General features: G+C 35.7%; 1 protein-coding gene across 1 annotated transcript in view; it reads right to left on the bottom strand.

Annotated features, from left to right (window-relative positions):
- Positions 1-171: 171 nt before the first annotated feature.
- The window catches only part of LOC111739028 (attractin-like protein 1), a gene marked incomplete at its 5' end in the record, with an annotated part of 23,167 nt that continues 7,318 nt past the window's right edge, over positions 172-16,020 (bottom strand). Inside the window, 2 exons of the mRNA XM_023530075.1 lie at positions 172-306; positions 1,435-1,518. Coding sequence (XP_023385843.1) covers positions 189-306; positions 1,435-1,518 — 202 coding nt within the window. The remainder of the gene's footprint in view (positions 307-1,434; positions 1,519-16,020) is intronic.

Raw genomic sequence — 16,020 nt, forward strand, 5'->3', positions numbered from 1 at the left:
TTTGCTATATCAATATTTACACTTTATATTTATACCTAAGTTGAAAGTCACAGTTGCAAAATAGTAGTATAACCATCTTTGAAATTACACCATCTATATCTCTGCAAAATTGTTGTAGTACAACAAATTAACAAATTATACATAGTTACTTTTCTACAACTCTAAGCTCATCACTTAAACATAATTACTCACCTAAGTACAGCTATTAAAGGTGCATATATTGAATCTCCATCATAAACATACATATGATCCCAGCTACATTCTGTAGCAAAATGATTGAATCTTAATCTTAATACTGCATTTGGACTGAAAAAATTAAAATATTTTTAATTAATATGTAATATGCAAAGCACAGTCTGAAGAAATCTTAGAGCATTTTATTAAAAACCTATTTATAGATAATTTTGTTACAAATCGTTAAGTCACCACTGTAAAAGATTTATAAGTAGTCATAGCCAATTCGTAAAACATGACCTGCAACTTCCAAATCTATTAACAGGCCATACATATGTAACATCAATTTTCTAAAACTTAGTCAACAGGAAATGTTCTAAGTTTTCATTAAGATGAAGATTACACAGATTGTATACACTGTTGAAACTTTATTGAACTGTACATTTAATATGGGTGCATTTTATTGCATGCAAACTGTACTTAAATAAAGTTGATTTTTAAAATTCAACACTCAAGAAGTTTCCTTATTCCTATACAACATTTAACTAGAGGCCCTAATAAGATCTTCAAATTTTAATTGAAAGGTCTCAATATACTATTAACAAATAAACAAAATGAGACCAAAGGTACACAGGGAATTTATAACTTTGAAGTTCTAAAACATTTCTAAAATAACCCCCCAAAAAACCAGTCTTCCAATTACACTCTTTAAAAATAATAAAATGATACGAAAATTATTCATATCAACTCATTTATAATCCAGTCATAATAGGTTCAAATAGATAACTTCGGTCTCAAGCCCTGATTATTGAAAAATACCTCTAAAATGATAACTCTCTCTTCTACAAAATGTTATCGTTTTTAACATCTTTGGAATTAAAATACTGACTAGTATGAACCAATGGCATAATTCAGTATGGAATATTTTTATATACTTTATAGAGTTTTCAAATTCCATAATAAGATGCTTAAAACAAGTCAAAAATGCCTGTTTTATTTAATGATGCACTAACATAATTCAAAAATAAAATATATGGAAAAATCAAACTATAATCCCAAGGGAAGGGATACTGTAATTTATATTAAATGTGATATCTAAAAGTTGTAAATCCCATAAAAATATTGTGAATGTTTTCCAATAAGAAGCAACCGAATAAGCTACATAATTATAAGGTTGTTATATTTTAATACTTTAACGTTGATATGATCCCTTCTTTATCATTTCAAAAAAAAATAATTTAACCCAAACTGTATACTTACTATCCTTCGATTAGCCATGTACATTTAGTTTTATACTTATAGTTAATTGGACCATCTGTTAAATATCCAGAAGGTTCTGTTAACCTAGAAAACAAAATCATGAAAATAATTACCTTAAAGTAAATTTAAGACATATAAATAATAACATAAGAAAATTAAAAAGACATTAAACCAAAGGAATGGGATGCAGCAATTTCCAAAAAGGAAACTTTATTCAAAACTTACGAAAACTTCCAAATTGCCATATACCTCTCTACACCTCAAAAGAAATTTATTTTGGATTACTTTAAGCCTTGATGCATTATGACTGTTTCATTTTACGTAAAGGGAAAATGCACTGAGAAAACTGAGTATTGTATTGATGGGTTGAATGTCGATGCAAAATAGATTAAGCTAAATTTCCTCTGCACAAAAATTAGGTGCAGGCCAAAGAAGGAAAATCAAATACACTCTGAAAGATGCATATCTGTGGAATACAGAAATAGTATATGTCATACAACTTTCAAGAGTTACACTGAGAGCTACATTGGTTTTTCATGTACCTGGACTGCTAAAGCAGCCATCGCCAGACTTACTAAAGTTCGGCTACTTGTTTTTATTACCATTTTCTCTTGTCTACTTCATACCTAGTCCAAGAACTCGATCGATTTTAAAAATAAGGTAAATCAAAGGTTTTATAATTATCTTCTATTTTAAGCATGAAAAAAAGATAATTAGAAAAACTTTTTCAGATTTTTCAGAATTCAAAAACATTTAAAACAAGATGCCAATTTACTTCATTTTGTTCTTCTTAGCTCCAGCCCAATTATTTTATCAACAAAAGACCATATTTTAAATAATTAAAATAGTTTCTCTTAGTCTTTATACATGTATATATGCATATGCACACATCAAGGCTTATCAGTCTTTATATATTCACATATACAATTTACATATATACACACATAGATATCAAGGTCATCATCTAGTTTTAGATAAAATTAAATGTCCCTTGTATCACAGAGTCTTAAAAACATCAAGGAAGAAAAAAGTTTCATTGACCTAAATCAGGGTTGACAGAAAGATGAGTCAATATGAATGTTATTTGTAAATCATTCATAATCCCTGCCAATTACTTTGGGCAATAAATGGGTTAATTCATATTTGGAAATGTTTTGAAGAACAACAAATTCCAATGTTCTCAAATTAATGAAATAATAAACTGAGCATTTTCTATGCGTCAGGTGCTATTACAAGCACATTATGTGTTACCTCATTTAAAAATCTCAAAAACATATGACAAAAATGGAAACACAGTTTAAGTAACAGGTTAAAAAACTTGTCCTGATTTTTCACTTCCAATAATACCAGAGGCAGGAAGTAATTCAGACAAGCTCTCCACTAAATACAACTTAAAAATCCAAAGGACGTATTTGCACACCAATGTTCACAGCAGTATTCACAGTGGCCAGGACATGGAAGCAACCGAAACGTCCTATGATAGATGATTGGATAAAGAAGCTGTGGTACATATATACAATGGAATATCACTCAGCCATAAGAAGAGATGAAATACTGCCATTTGCAACAACATGGATAGACCTTGAAATAATCATACTAAGCGAAATAAGCCAGACAGAAAGGTTGAAAATCACATGATATCACTTATATGTGGGATATAAACCTAAAAACAACAAATGAATAGAACAGACAAACAGAGACTCATGACATGGACAATGGACTAGAGGTTACCAGTGGCGGGGGGGGGGGGGGGTGGGTAAGGAGTAAAAAAAAAAAACAGAAAATGTTAAAAATTTTTAAAAAGAAAAAAAGAAAAAGTAGACTTCAGAGCAAGGAATATTATGAGAGATACAGAAGGACATTAAATAATAGTCAAAGGGTCAATCGAGAAGACCTGTAGAATTTTACACACACAACTGCTGCATATAACTTCTTACAAGAACGCAGGGAGCATTCGCCAAGCTGGATCATATGATGGGCCATAAAATATGTCTCAATAAATTTAAAAGGATTGAGACCAGAAAAAAAAAAAAGCTAAAGGACAATTTTAAATTCTTAACAACATCTTATAAGTAACTAAATGGTAAGATTTACTACGCCAAGATCCAGAAGTGGCAAATTCTTTCAGAGGAGCCGGGCATTCAGAACTGCTTTTGCTCTAGAGAGATTTGTCTTTAGAAGACACTGCCAAAGGCTGGGTGCTTTTGGCAGCCTCAAGGAGGGAGGGAGTCAAAAGTTGGAGACAATGGCCCACAAATGGTAGGGGCTCAAATAACATGGCACTTTGAATTGGGACACAATGGCTTGCAATTAGGTTAAGGCTGCACCAGAAGTAAACTAGCCCTTACATGAGTTGCAGCCTAAATACGAGTCATATAAGTGGCAGAAAACCCCAAGATTTACAATTGCTTTAAGGAGATACCGGAACTGCTAGTATGCCAAGGCTCCTAACAGGTCACACAAAAAATACTCTCTAAAGAAAAGTAACATTATTCTAGGTCTCAAATTATTTCTACCAATAATTTTTTCAAGTAAAATGTCTAGCATGATCAAAAATAATTAAGCAAAAATAATTAAACATAGAAAACAACAAAATAAGAACAAATAGACAGAAAGAGACCTGAAGATATTTCAATTATGGAGATTATCAGATGTGTCCTATAAAACGAATAGGCTTTACTAAATTCAAAAAGACAAAAGACGAGATTTTAAATTTTGGCAGTTAATTGAAAACTTTAAAAAGTAACATAGGATATTTGAAAAAAAAAAAAAAAAGTAATGAAAATTCTAATCCTGAAAACCACCCCAATCAAAATGAAGAACTGAATGGACAGGTTTAACAACACACTGAACACTGCTAAAACACGATGAGAGATCTGGAAGATGAGTCTGTGAAAATACCCAAACTACAGCAGAATGACTGAAGATTCGACCCGTTAAGTTTCGGTCTCTGCACCAAGTAAACCTCCAAGGAGCTGAGACTATCGTTAAGGGCAAAGGAAATACAGAACAGGGAGTGGAAGAACCAAACCGCAGATGTTAATTACGGTCTCATAATAAGCTGCAGAAACAAAGATCGTATAGCTTTGCAAAGTTTCTATTTACTTGTTATATGTATATATTCTCACTTTTTCATTTTATATGCAAGTTGTGGTAAGTTAACTTTACAATTAGACTTTAGATAATGGAATATCCAGTGTGACTATGATTGAATATAAAGATTAATGCAACCAATGATAGCTACAATGACTCACAGAAATGTGTGTTTCCTCATTTTTGACAAAAGATGAGAATTTCTTTGCTTGGAAGTGTATTTCTTTAGGTAGAAATATAGTGTTGTTTGGTTGTTGAGGAGTTCACATGTTTAAAAGGAAGCATACAGATGATGAATAATCAAAGGGTAGACTATGCCAGTGATCCATCGCGCTTCTCATCTCAAAATCCATACTATTTGCCTACTCTGTGGCAATGGATCTGAGTCCTTTAAACATATTTTCTTTGCCAGATGGCATGATGTTAAGCTGGCATGCTTTGTCAGTAGAGTGCACCAGAGAGACTACAGGAGAGAAGTGTTTTGCTTCCAACGGACTTACTCAACAAGCTTCTGCAGCTAGCTGGCTTCTCCTTCACTAGGCTCTACAGTACAGGATGGCCATCAGCACCTAGCCACCCACAGCTCCCCCCAGCCCTTCCCTTCAGGCAATTTTGCACCAGAGTGCCTCCAGCAGAATACTGCCCTATGAATAGCTTTCCCCAACATCCTATCAGGGAACCATGGCAAGTTCCATAGGGCACAGAGTAAGCCGCAACCAGGCCCTCCCAACAAGGTCTCAGGCCAGGAGGCGGGGCTCTTTCTGAAGTGCTCTGTCTCACCTATCAGGATGGTAGTGGTTGTTCCTTATGTCGACTATTGTTGTATTTTCAGAGTTCTCTTTACTTCTTACGAGCCAATTTCCCATTACTCCAATCCCTATTCAAATTACTGTGTGATTCTCTTTCCTGATTGGATCCAAACCAATCAATAATGAAAATCAAGGATATGCAAAATGAAATCACAACATACCTCTATGCACCCAACGAAATGGCTACAATTTAAAAGACTGGTTGATAAAATACTGGCAAGGATGTGGAGAAAAAGAATTCTCATAGGAATAAATCATTACAACAACTTTAGAAAGTGATTCGGTATTATCTTGCAGAGCTGAAAATAGACGCATCTTAATGTAGTGGCCGGCAATGTCTGAACTGCATCCATATCCTCGCAGGGCCCATTAGCATTTCCATACACTCCAACCCAACTTCCTCAGGCCAGCACCTGCGTCTTTGTTGAAGGGCCCCGTTCTGACTGCTGGAACCCACTCTTCCTGTGCACATGGTGGGCTGAAAGCGCCTGCAAATCCACATCCTCCCAGGGGCAGCCCTTCGCCAATGAATGATTTGGTTTAAAGAATATAAATACCCCAAGCTTCCTTACCCTCTTTGCTGGGATAATACTGAAATACATTTCCCCGCTAGCATTTTCCTGTGGGATTACGCTCCAGCCACCCCCCGTGGCAGCTGACCTGAGAACACATCTCATCTTGGCTCCTTCTCTTCTCCACACCACTTTTGTCAGTGTCCCTGCATCTCTCAAATATACCACATGTGCTCAATTCTTATCTCGGCATCTGCTTCAGGGTGGTGGAGGGGAGGGTGACCAAACTAACAATTAGTATCAGGAAACGGGTCTTAAGGACGAGATTCTGGGGCTGGACCACTCACTGACCAGAGGGCAACAAGAGCCACACTGAGGGTGGCAGACAGAGTGGTAATAGACTATGGCATGCTACAGCACGCTATAGCATCACAGTGACAAAGACTGTCACTTGCGGGGAATTAAGATGGGATACCAGTGGAAGGTGACGCACTGACTAATAACAAGAGGGTTATGCGATCTCTCTCCCATTTGAGAAATATACTAGCAAGGGCAATTCTAAGGGGTGTAGAATTAGTTGACTGCTGTTAAAAGCCACTGATATGCTAAAGGAAGAAACCCTTAGCAGAGTGCCTCTAGCGAGACGCTCCCCCATGAGCAGCTTCTGCCAACATCCTGAGACTGAATTCACCCACCACGGTTTTAGATACAGTGTAAAAGCCAAGAGGCTCTGTGACATTTAAAGAGACTCTACTCATGAAGCCAGAGGGGAGATCGAGCTCTAAAACAGGGCCAAGGCCAGACCATGAGAGGAAGAGAATTACTAAGAAGTTTAATTCACAGCCCTGCCAAGACTTCAGTGCTAAAGATGGTGCCCCTAAGAGGAAGGAAAACCCTGACACCTAGGGAGGAGCCATCTGGGTGGATGCTCTCGAGAACCTTGAACCCCAGATTTTTTTACAACATTTTAGGCCTCTAAAAGTCTTTCAGGAGCAGGGGCCAACAGTGAGAAATATAAATTCCCACTTTCTTTAAATGAATACTTGTTCTTAAACGATAGCAACAAGTAACACCAGAACTGCATTAAATCAGTTTAATCAATCAATGCCAGCTGGCAACAGTCATCATGCATCTAAAAGCCATGCAATCAGTGGCAGTGACCACACACACCCAAAAAAAGGTAAATTCATAATTTCCAAACGTCTGAAAATTAAGCGATAGACTTCTAAGTCACAAGGGCAATTAGAAAATATTTGAATTGAATACTAAAACCACAGCATATCAAAATTTATGAGATGAAGCTAAACCAATATTTAGAAATAAATATATAGTTCTAAACGTATTAGAAAATTGATAATCGATTATCCAAGGTTACAGCTCAAGAAGCTAGAAAAATAGCAGAAAATTAAACCACAAGACAGTATAAGGAAGGGAATAATAAAGAACAGAAATCTCTGAAATAGAAAAAAAGTCATATAATAAAGGAAATTAATACAACTAAAAGTTGGCTTTATAAAGACTAATAAAATTAATAACGCCCTAGCAAAACTAATCATGAGAAAAGGAAAATACTAATTTCCATTATCAAAAAGAAAAGACAGACACAACTACTGATGCTACAGAAAGAATAGGACATTAAGGACAATTTCGCATCAATGAATTTAACATTTTGGATGAAATGCAGAAATTATTTTAAACGTCTAACTAACCTGACAAAACTAACACAAGAAAAAATAAAAATTACAAGTATCCCTCATACAAAAATCCTAAACAAAATGTTACCAAACTTAATCTGGTATGTATATTGAAAGTATATGAAAAGAATAACATATAACATTATTCCTGGAAGAAGCATGTGTAAAGACTTAGCGGCTCATAAAATAGTATGATATGTTTGGGGAATTCCAAGTCATTCAGTGAATCAATGGGGAAGGTCTAAAGACAGGACTACACAGGGTAGTCCATGTGTCAGTGGTTATAAGAATGGAGGTGATGAATTTAACAGTTATTCAAATTGGTTCAAGGAGGGAATCCATAAAATTAACTGCACTAATCCCTGGAGCAAGTAAAATTTACCTAACTTTTTTGCATTTGTTACAAAATCATTTGCCGAAACAGTATAAAAATCATCCTATGCCTAACATAAAACCCCAGGGTAAAAAAAAAAAAAAAAAGCCAGCTAGACAGAAGGCATTCCTCAAAAACACTGAAAGGCAAATATGAACAATCCCTGCTGCCTGAGGCAAAAAATTAGGGTAGAAGCAAAACAAGAGATACACGAAGTGTCTGGGAGGAAAATCTGGAGAATTAGATTCTTTGAAGAATTAAGACACTGAAAAGCTATCCTGTGTGTGAGCCTGGGAACTTGGGAGGCCACGTGCACACCCAGGGCAGACTCTGTGCTCAGAAAAGACCTAAGAAGACTCTACAGTTTCACCTCTGGCTAATTTTTAGACTCCGAGCAAGAAGGAAGTGAAGGCGAAGGCAGAGTCATAAACGACCTGGGCAAGCACCGAAGGAGTCAATCTGCAAAGAATGGGAGAGTTCTATATTCTCTCTTGGCTCCAGGAATTCAAGATCCATGTTAAAACACCACAAGCTAAAGGAACACTTTAGAGACCACACACAACAAAGAATACAGTCATCACAGAAATAGTTTAGAAAAGTTGCTCAACAAACATACAACTAAAACCCGTATAAGCAATAAAAATGAACCCTGAGAAGGGGGAAGAATCTGACTTCATGTTACAAAAGAGTCAAATGTCCAAGCTCCAACAAAAAACATGACAAAGCATGCAAAGAAACAAAGAAGTGTGTTCCATCCACAGAAGCAGAGAGACTGTCCTTGAGGAAACATTGGACTTGCCAGACAAACTAAATTAACTATTTTAAAGTACACTAAAGAGCTAAAGGAACCCAGAAAAGGATGTATCAACAAATAGAGAATATCGGTAAAGATTTAGAAATTTTAGTTCACAACTTCAAAGTCATTATCATTTCCATTTTTTCAAAACGCTAGGTAATACAGGGGAGAATCCTGTGTAAAAGTTTCCTTTGGATCTATCTAAGCCTGGCGTCCATTCCTCACTAGGAAGAAATCCTTCTCCCTAAGTTTCTAACTTATAGTTGCAGCAAATCCTTAAAATCAAAATACTGCTAATTTAAATTGCAAAAACTTCTAAAATCAGGGCTGAACCTAATGATACAAAATTACCAAACATATATTAAGACTGTGTGATAACAGTTTAGAGCCTCAGGGACTTAATAATTTTAAAAATTCTAATCTGTTTCATGGCCCTACCCAGCTACTTCTATTACAACTTCTTCTATGATACAAGAAGAGTAGTAAATCCCATTCAAAAAGCACCTTAATTTATAGTCATAAGATACACAGCTCTTTTTATCTGGAAATTTGAGAACAGGCAGCCTTGCTTTGCAAATTATTACCTACAATATAACCCATCTTCCTAGTAGGGAATACACCTCCCAAATTACACACGACGAAATCGTCTCTTCTCTCTACTGCCAAGGGGGTTTCTTTCTCCAAAACCCTTCTATTTCCCTACCACAGCACCTTCTCCAACCAGCCGGCTCTTGTCCTACGTTTTCAACTCCTTACCCTTAGTTTAAATATATCTCCCCCCACCCCCACCCCCACCCCAAAGAAGCATATACCCTAGGAGCGACCCCTGTAACCCTTATCTCCCAGCTATAAGAGGTGATGTGTAGAAACTGTGTGCTTCCCCACCTTGGCTATACCGTAGGAGTACACAAAACTACCCCCTCCGTCCCGTCCGTCACAACGTCAGGGGCACAATTACACAGACTTAAAAGCAAACTCTATTCTCACCGCAGCCCCCGATCTCCTTCTCAACCTCTACCCCCCATCCCCAGCCTAATGCCCCTACCGGCCTCCACTTCCTGCGAAGAGGTTTCCTCTACCAGACACATGGGGGCTGACACAAACCAAGATAAACGGGATGGAAAACTCATTCTCACCACCAAGAGATAGGAGTGAGGTGGGGAGGCCTGCCGCTCCCGCGATAAGAGCAATTCTCCCTTTGTACTTTCCTGATCTCTTCCTTAATTTCGACAACCTTCGCCTCCATGCCCCTGGAGCAAAGTACCCCTGCTACACACTCTGGACACCTTCGCAATCTGAAACTGCTCCCCTTCTAAGACTGAGAAGTCTTCCACTCCAGGACCACACTCTGACCGGAAACACCCAGGTTTCAATCTTTTCCCACCTTCTCACTCCTGGTGCCCTTCCATGGCAACCGCGTAGAGATCTCCAGAAATTAGGCAGCATCTAGTTCAGCTACCTAAAAGGTAAAGCAGGCTTCTTACGTAACTACTATTTCTAATGTTGTTTCTCCAATGCATTCTAAATTTCAAACAATTAATTTTTTTTTTTTTAATTTTGCCACCCTCCTGTTCTTGAATTGAGAACCATACTGACATGTTAATCTAGACCAGGGTTTCATAAATAACTGGCCTAAAGCGTGTTTGTGTAAATGAAGTTTTACTGGAACACAGCTACACCCATCCGTTGACAAATGTCTCAGATCACCAACATGCTGCAAGAACAGGGGTGAGTAGTGGCAAAGGGACCATCTGGCCTGCGAAGCCTAAAATATCTACTATCTGGCCCTTTACAGTAAAAGTTTGCCAATCTCTGCCTAGATGCCTGTCACGTGCCCATATGCCTTGCCGATATCCGGCTGCAACTGCCCCATCTGGAGCACCTGATCAAATAACCAAGCCTGGCTGTTTGTAACAGGAGTGGACCCTGACTAAATGCAGGAAAACCAACACAAACATTAAACAGAACCAAAATTAAATCAATCAAAGTTCTGTTCTCTATCCTAGCTATGAATACAAAATTTGATTAAGACATTATAAAAATAAGAAAATTCGATAGTTTTAATATTTCAAAGTCTCTGAAACAATAAAGCTTTTTATCAGAGAATATGGTTTTAGTGCTGGCATAACCACTCTACAAGGAATCGGAAGATCCGCTCAGGGAGGGTCTTGATGCACAGTTGCCTTTGTAAGCCATCCTCCCATATTTTAAAGTTTATTGATTTTCCTTGGCATTTATCCAAAGAAAACCAAAACGCTAATTTGTAAAGATCTATGCGCCCTGATGTTCACAGCAGTGCTATTCACAATAGCCAAGATATGGAAGCAACCTACATGCCCATCAACAGACGATTGGATAAGTAAGTTATAATTCATACATACAATGGAATGTTACTCAGCCATTAAAAAAAAAAAGTGAAATCCTACCATTTGCAATGACATGGAGGACCTAGAGGTTATCATGCTGAGCAAAATAAGTCAGACAGAGAAAGATAAATACCATATGATTTCAATTATATGCAGAATCTAAGGAACAAACAAAAAAAAAAAAACCAAACTAATCAAAAACAGACTCACAAATACTGAGGACAATCTGGTGACGGTCAGAGGGTAGGGGAGTTGCGGGGCCTGGGAGAAAGAGGTGGAGGGTCAAAGAAGTATAAATTAGTAGTTGAGAGATGGTCACAGGGTGGGGAGCACAGCAGAGGGAGTGTAGTTAGTATTAATGTAACGGCTAGGTGTAGAGCCAGAGGGGGTATCATTTCATAAAATAAATGTCTAACCGATGTACTATACACTTGAAACTAATAATAAAATAAAATAAGACGTGGGGGGAAAGTTTAATGATTTCTTTTTAAACAAAATGGATGACGAGGAACTCTAGGTTACGCTCATTGGTATTAATTTTTCTCCTCTCTGCACACTGATACATTAGTGTATTGTATTATTGTGTTGAGTTGCATTTCTTGTCTCCTGCATAATGCATTCTGCACTCCCCACGCCTAAGTCTGCATTCTCTGCCCACCTGATCCCACACACACTGACCGGTATTTGGGTTTCATTCCTGTAATGCAGTGCTTCTTACCATTTTGAGATCTGATATCACTTTTAAGAATCTTGCAAAAACTACAACCTCCCGCCTAGAAAAATGTATATAAGTAATTTTTTTTATGTACAAATATGAGGATTCACTAACCACTCACACTCCATCCAGGAACCTGATGGTAAAAACTTCTGTTATATTACACATTCGAATTATCAGCAAGCTTATAGAAAAATAAAATATTGCTACATCCTAGAGAACTGTTTGATAAGCTTAGACTTTTCTTTTGGTATTTCCGCATACTGTAAAATGTACCCATTAGTATTAACTTTGTAAAGGACAAGTAAGAACTATGCAGAATATTCTTTCCACTGAAAAATGAAAAAGACATGACTTACATGAAAGTAAAAGGCAAAACTTTAGAAGAGCTTTAAGAGTCTCGGTTTGGTCACTTAATGGGCACGTTACTCAATCTCACTCAGCCTCAGATTCCTTGTGTATAAAATAGTTGTAACAATGGTACTCATTTCATAAAATTGTTTTAAAAATGTAATGAAATGAAATGTATCAAGTGTTCAGTAAAACTGCGAAGCAAATCCATGTAAAGTTCACAACACACTGGCAGAAATAGATCTCGAAACTATTTCTATCAGTTTGGTAACCCCTATGGTATTTGGAAATCCAAAAGATTAATACCAGTTTGCAATTAAAAAGACACTTCTTATTGAAGACTAAAAGATGGCTTGATTAAAAAAAAAAAAAGCCAGACAGACATGTTTTGGCAACTCATCTGTCACTTAGCAGCAATCAGACTTTGCCTAAATAATCATTTCAGGTCTTTCATTCTCTTACTCCCACTGTAAAATGAGAATAACTATATCTACCTCACAAAATTTTCATCAATAATAAAAAAAGCAATATATGTAAAAGCTTTTTCTATTACATTATACTACTTTTCTCAACTCATAATTTAAGTTTTGAAAAGCTAGTTTTAATGCTATATTATTCTTACATGAAATAAAATAATAAATTCCATTTTCTAGAAAAAAATTCATTATCAATATAATTACATTATCAAAAGAGTACAAATGAAGCCAGGGATTAAACTTAATACATCAAAACATGGCAAATGCTCTTAAATTTTCTGGTTTTTTTTATGAGACATGGAGAATCGACCTGAAAGTTTCTAATTTACACAAGTGCTTTTATTTTCTAAATGCTTACATTTTACCTGTAAAATGTAAAATGTGGAGATGGAGCCCCTTCAACTATCCCTACCTGCACTAAGCAAATATCAGCAAAGAGGTGCAGCAGCTGAAGAGACTACGGGGTGGATCATCTCTGCCTTTCACTAAGCGAATGACAGCAGACTTGACGCCCCTCAGTCTCCTAACTAGAGAATGGAGGAAACGACACGAATTAATGATCTAAGCTTTGCATCTTAAAAAAACTGATTAGGAAAAGCACATCAAAACCAAAGGAAGCAGCAGTCAATGAAACCGAAAACAACAACAATGAAAGAAAAGATAGCAGGAATCAACGAAATCAAACACATATTCTTTGAAAAGGCCAATAACATTAATAAATGTCTAGCCAGACTCAGCAAAAAAAAAAAAAAAGAACGAACACAGAAACTACCAATATCAGAAATGGAAGAAGAAATATCACTAAAGATCCCACAGACTGTATAAGGATAAGGAAATATTATGAACAATTTTATGCCCATACATTTGAAAACTTAAGTGAAATGGACCAATTCTCTCTAAGACACAATCTAGCAAAACTCATTCAAAAAGAAACAGATAAATATTCCTACATCTATTACAGAAATTGAATTCACAGTTGCAAGTCTTCCCACAGGCTCAGATGGCATTACTGATAGATTTTACCAGACATTTCAGAAAAAAGTAATATTAATTCTACATAAATTCTTCCAGGAAACAGAAGAGGGAGTACTTCCTAATTCATTTTATAAGTTAACCAAAGACATTACAAGAAAAGAGAAATAACTCTTATGAAAATAGAAGCAAAAATCTTCCACAAAATTAGCAAATCAAATCCAGCGATATATAAAAAGTATAATATATTGTGACAAAGTGGTTTATCAAGAATGTAAGACTGATTAAATGTGTAAAAATCAATCAATTTAATTCACCATATCAACAAACTAAAAAAAAAAAAAAAATTACTGTCTGCCAATAGAAACAGAAAAAAAATTTGATAAAATTCAACATCCATACATGACAAACTCTCAAAATCGGGAATACCAGGGAACTTCCTGCACCTAATAAAGAGCATTTACAGAAACACCTGCAACTACCATGATACTTGATCTTTAAAGACGGAACGTTTTCCACCCAGTATTGGAAACGAGGTAAAGATATTCATTCTTATTCTCTTACTCAACATCAAGTGTAAAGTCCTAGCCAGTACAACAGAGCAAGAATAAAGGGCATATAAATGGAAAGGAAGAAGTAAAACTATCTCTATTCACAGACAATATGATTGGCTATGTAGAAAATTCCATGGAATCTACAAAAAAAGCTACTGAAATTGAGTGGGTTTAGCAACATTATGGGATACAATATCAATATACAAAAATTGATTTTCTTTCCACATAATGAAAGTGAACAAGGAAATTCAAAAAAAAATACTATCAATTACAATAGCATCAAAGAATACAAACTATTTAGGTATAAATGTAACAAAATATATGCAGGATCTGAATCTCATAACTACAAAACAGTGATGCAAGAAATCAACGAAAACCTAAATTAATGAAGAAATATATCATGTTAATGGACTGGAAAATTGCCTAGATGTCAGTTCTTCCCAAAATGATCTCTTGAGTCAACACAACCTCAATTAAAATCCCAAAAGAATTATTCTTTTTTTTAGAAATTAACTGAATCTAAAATTTATGTACAAAAGCACATGAACTAGAATAACCAAATAAATTTTCATAAGTAAAAAGAGTTGGAGGAATGTCACTATCTAATTTCAAGACTTACTAAACGATACAGTAGCCAAAACAGAGACTGATTCTCAAAAAGATAGATGTATGGATTAATGGAACAAAATAGTCAAGAAATACATAGAGAGAGAGATAACTGATTTTCAACAAAGGTGCAAAGATGTCAATGAAAAAAGTATAGTCTTTTCAACAAATGCTCATTTCATAAAGAAAAAGGGTCAGTTTTCAAGAGGATATAATATAAAATTTCATGGATCTAATAACAGAGCTTCAGAATACATGAAGCAAAAACAGGTAAGACCAGAGAGATATAAATACAAAATTATAACTGAAGATTTCAGTACCCCTCTCTCAGTATCTGATAGACAGAAAACCAGAAAGGTGTTAGAAAACTTGAACAAACTATCAACCAACTTAACCTAATTTAAATGTATAGAACACTCCACCCATCGACAGCACAACACACGTTCTGCTCACACGCGCAAGGATATTTACCAAGTTGGACAATATTCTGGCTGATAAATTTTAAAGAGTCTAGTTAAAGAAAACTCCAGGCCTCGAGGGCTTCACTGGTTAATCCTACCAAACATGTAATGAAGAAATAATGCTAATTCTACACAAATTCTTCAAACAAACTGAACGGGAGGGTACCAATTCATCCTATGAGGCCAGCATTACTCTGACTCTAAAATTGGACAAAATACAAGAAAAGTACAAACCAATATCTTTCATGAATATATATATATATAATTCTAAACAAAATTTTAATAAATCAAATCCAGACAATATATTAAAAAAAAAATATATCAGATGGGGTTCATCTCAGGAATGTAAGGTTGCTTTAACATACAAAAATTAAACAATGCAATACATCATATCAACATACTTTAAAAGAAAAATGATATAATCATCTCAACAAATACGGAAAAAGTATTTAACGTAATACAATATCCATCTCCAATAAAACGCCCAGCAAACTAGGAATAAAAGGGAACTTGCTCAATGTGATAAAACTGATTTACAAAAAACTTACTGATAACATACTTAATGGTTAAAGATTAAATATTTTCCCCCTAAATAAAGAACAAGAAGTGTTAACCACCCTCACCACCTGTATATGTCATTGTGATAGAGGTTCTAGCCAGTGAAATAAGGCAAGAAAAAGAAATTAAAGGCATCCAGATATCAAAGAAAGGAACAAAGATATCTTAATTTTCAAACAACAATCATCTATATAAAAAATCATATAGAAACTACAGAAGTCTCCTACAACCAATAAGTGAGTTCAGCAAG

The sequence above is a fragment of the Pteropus vampyrus genome, unplaced genomic scaffold, assembly GCF_000151845.1.
Source record: "Pteropus vampyrus isolate Shadow unplaced genomic scaffold, Pvam_2.0 Scaffold46, whole genome shotgun sequence".
In the NCBI taxonomy this organism is placed as follows: domain Eukaryota; kingdom Metazoa; phylum Chordata; class Mammalia; order Chiroptera; family Pteropodidae; genus Pteropus; species Pteropus vampyrus.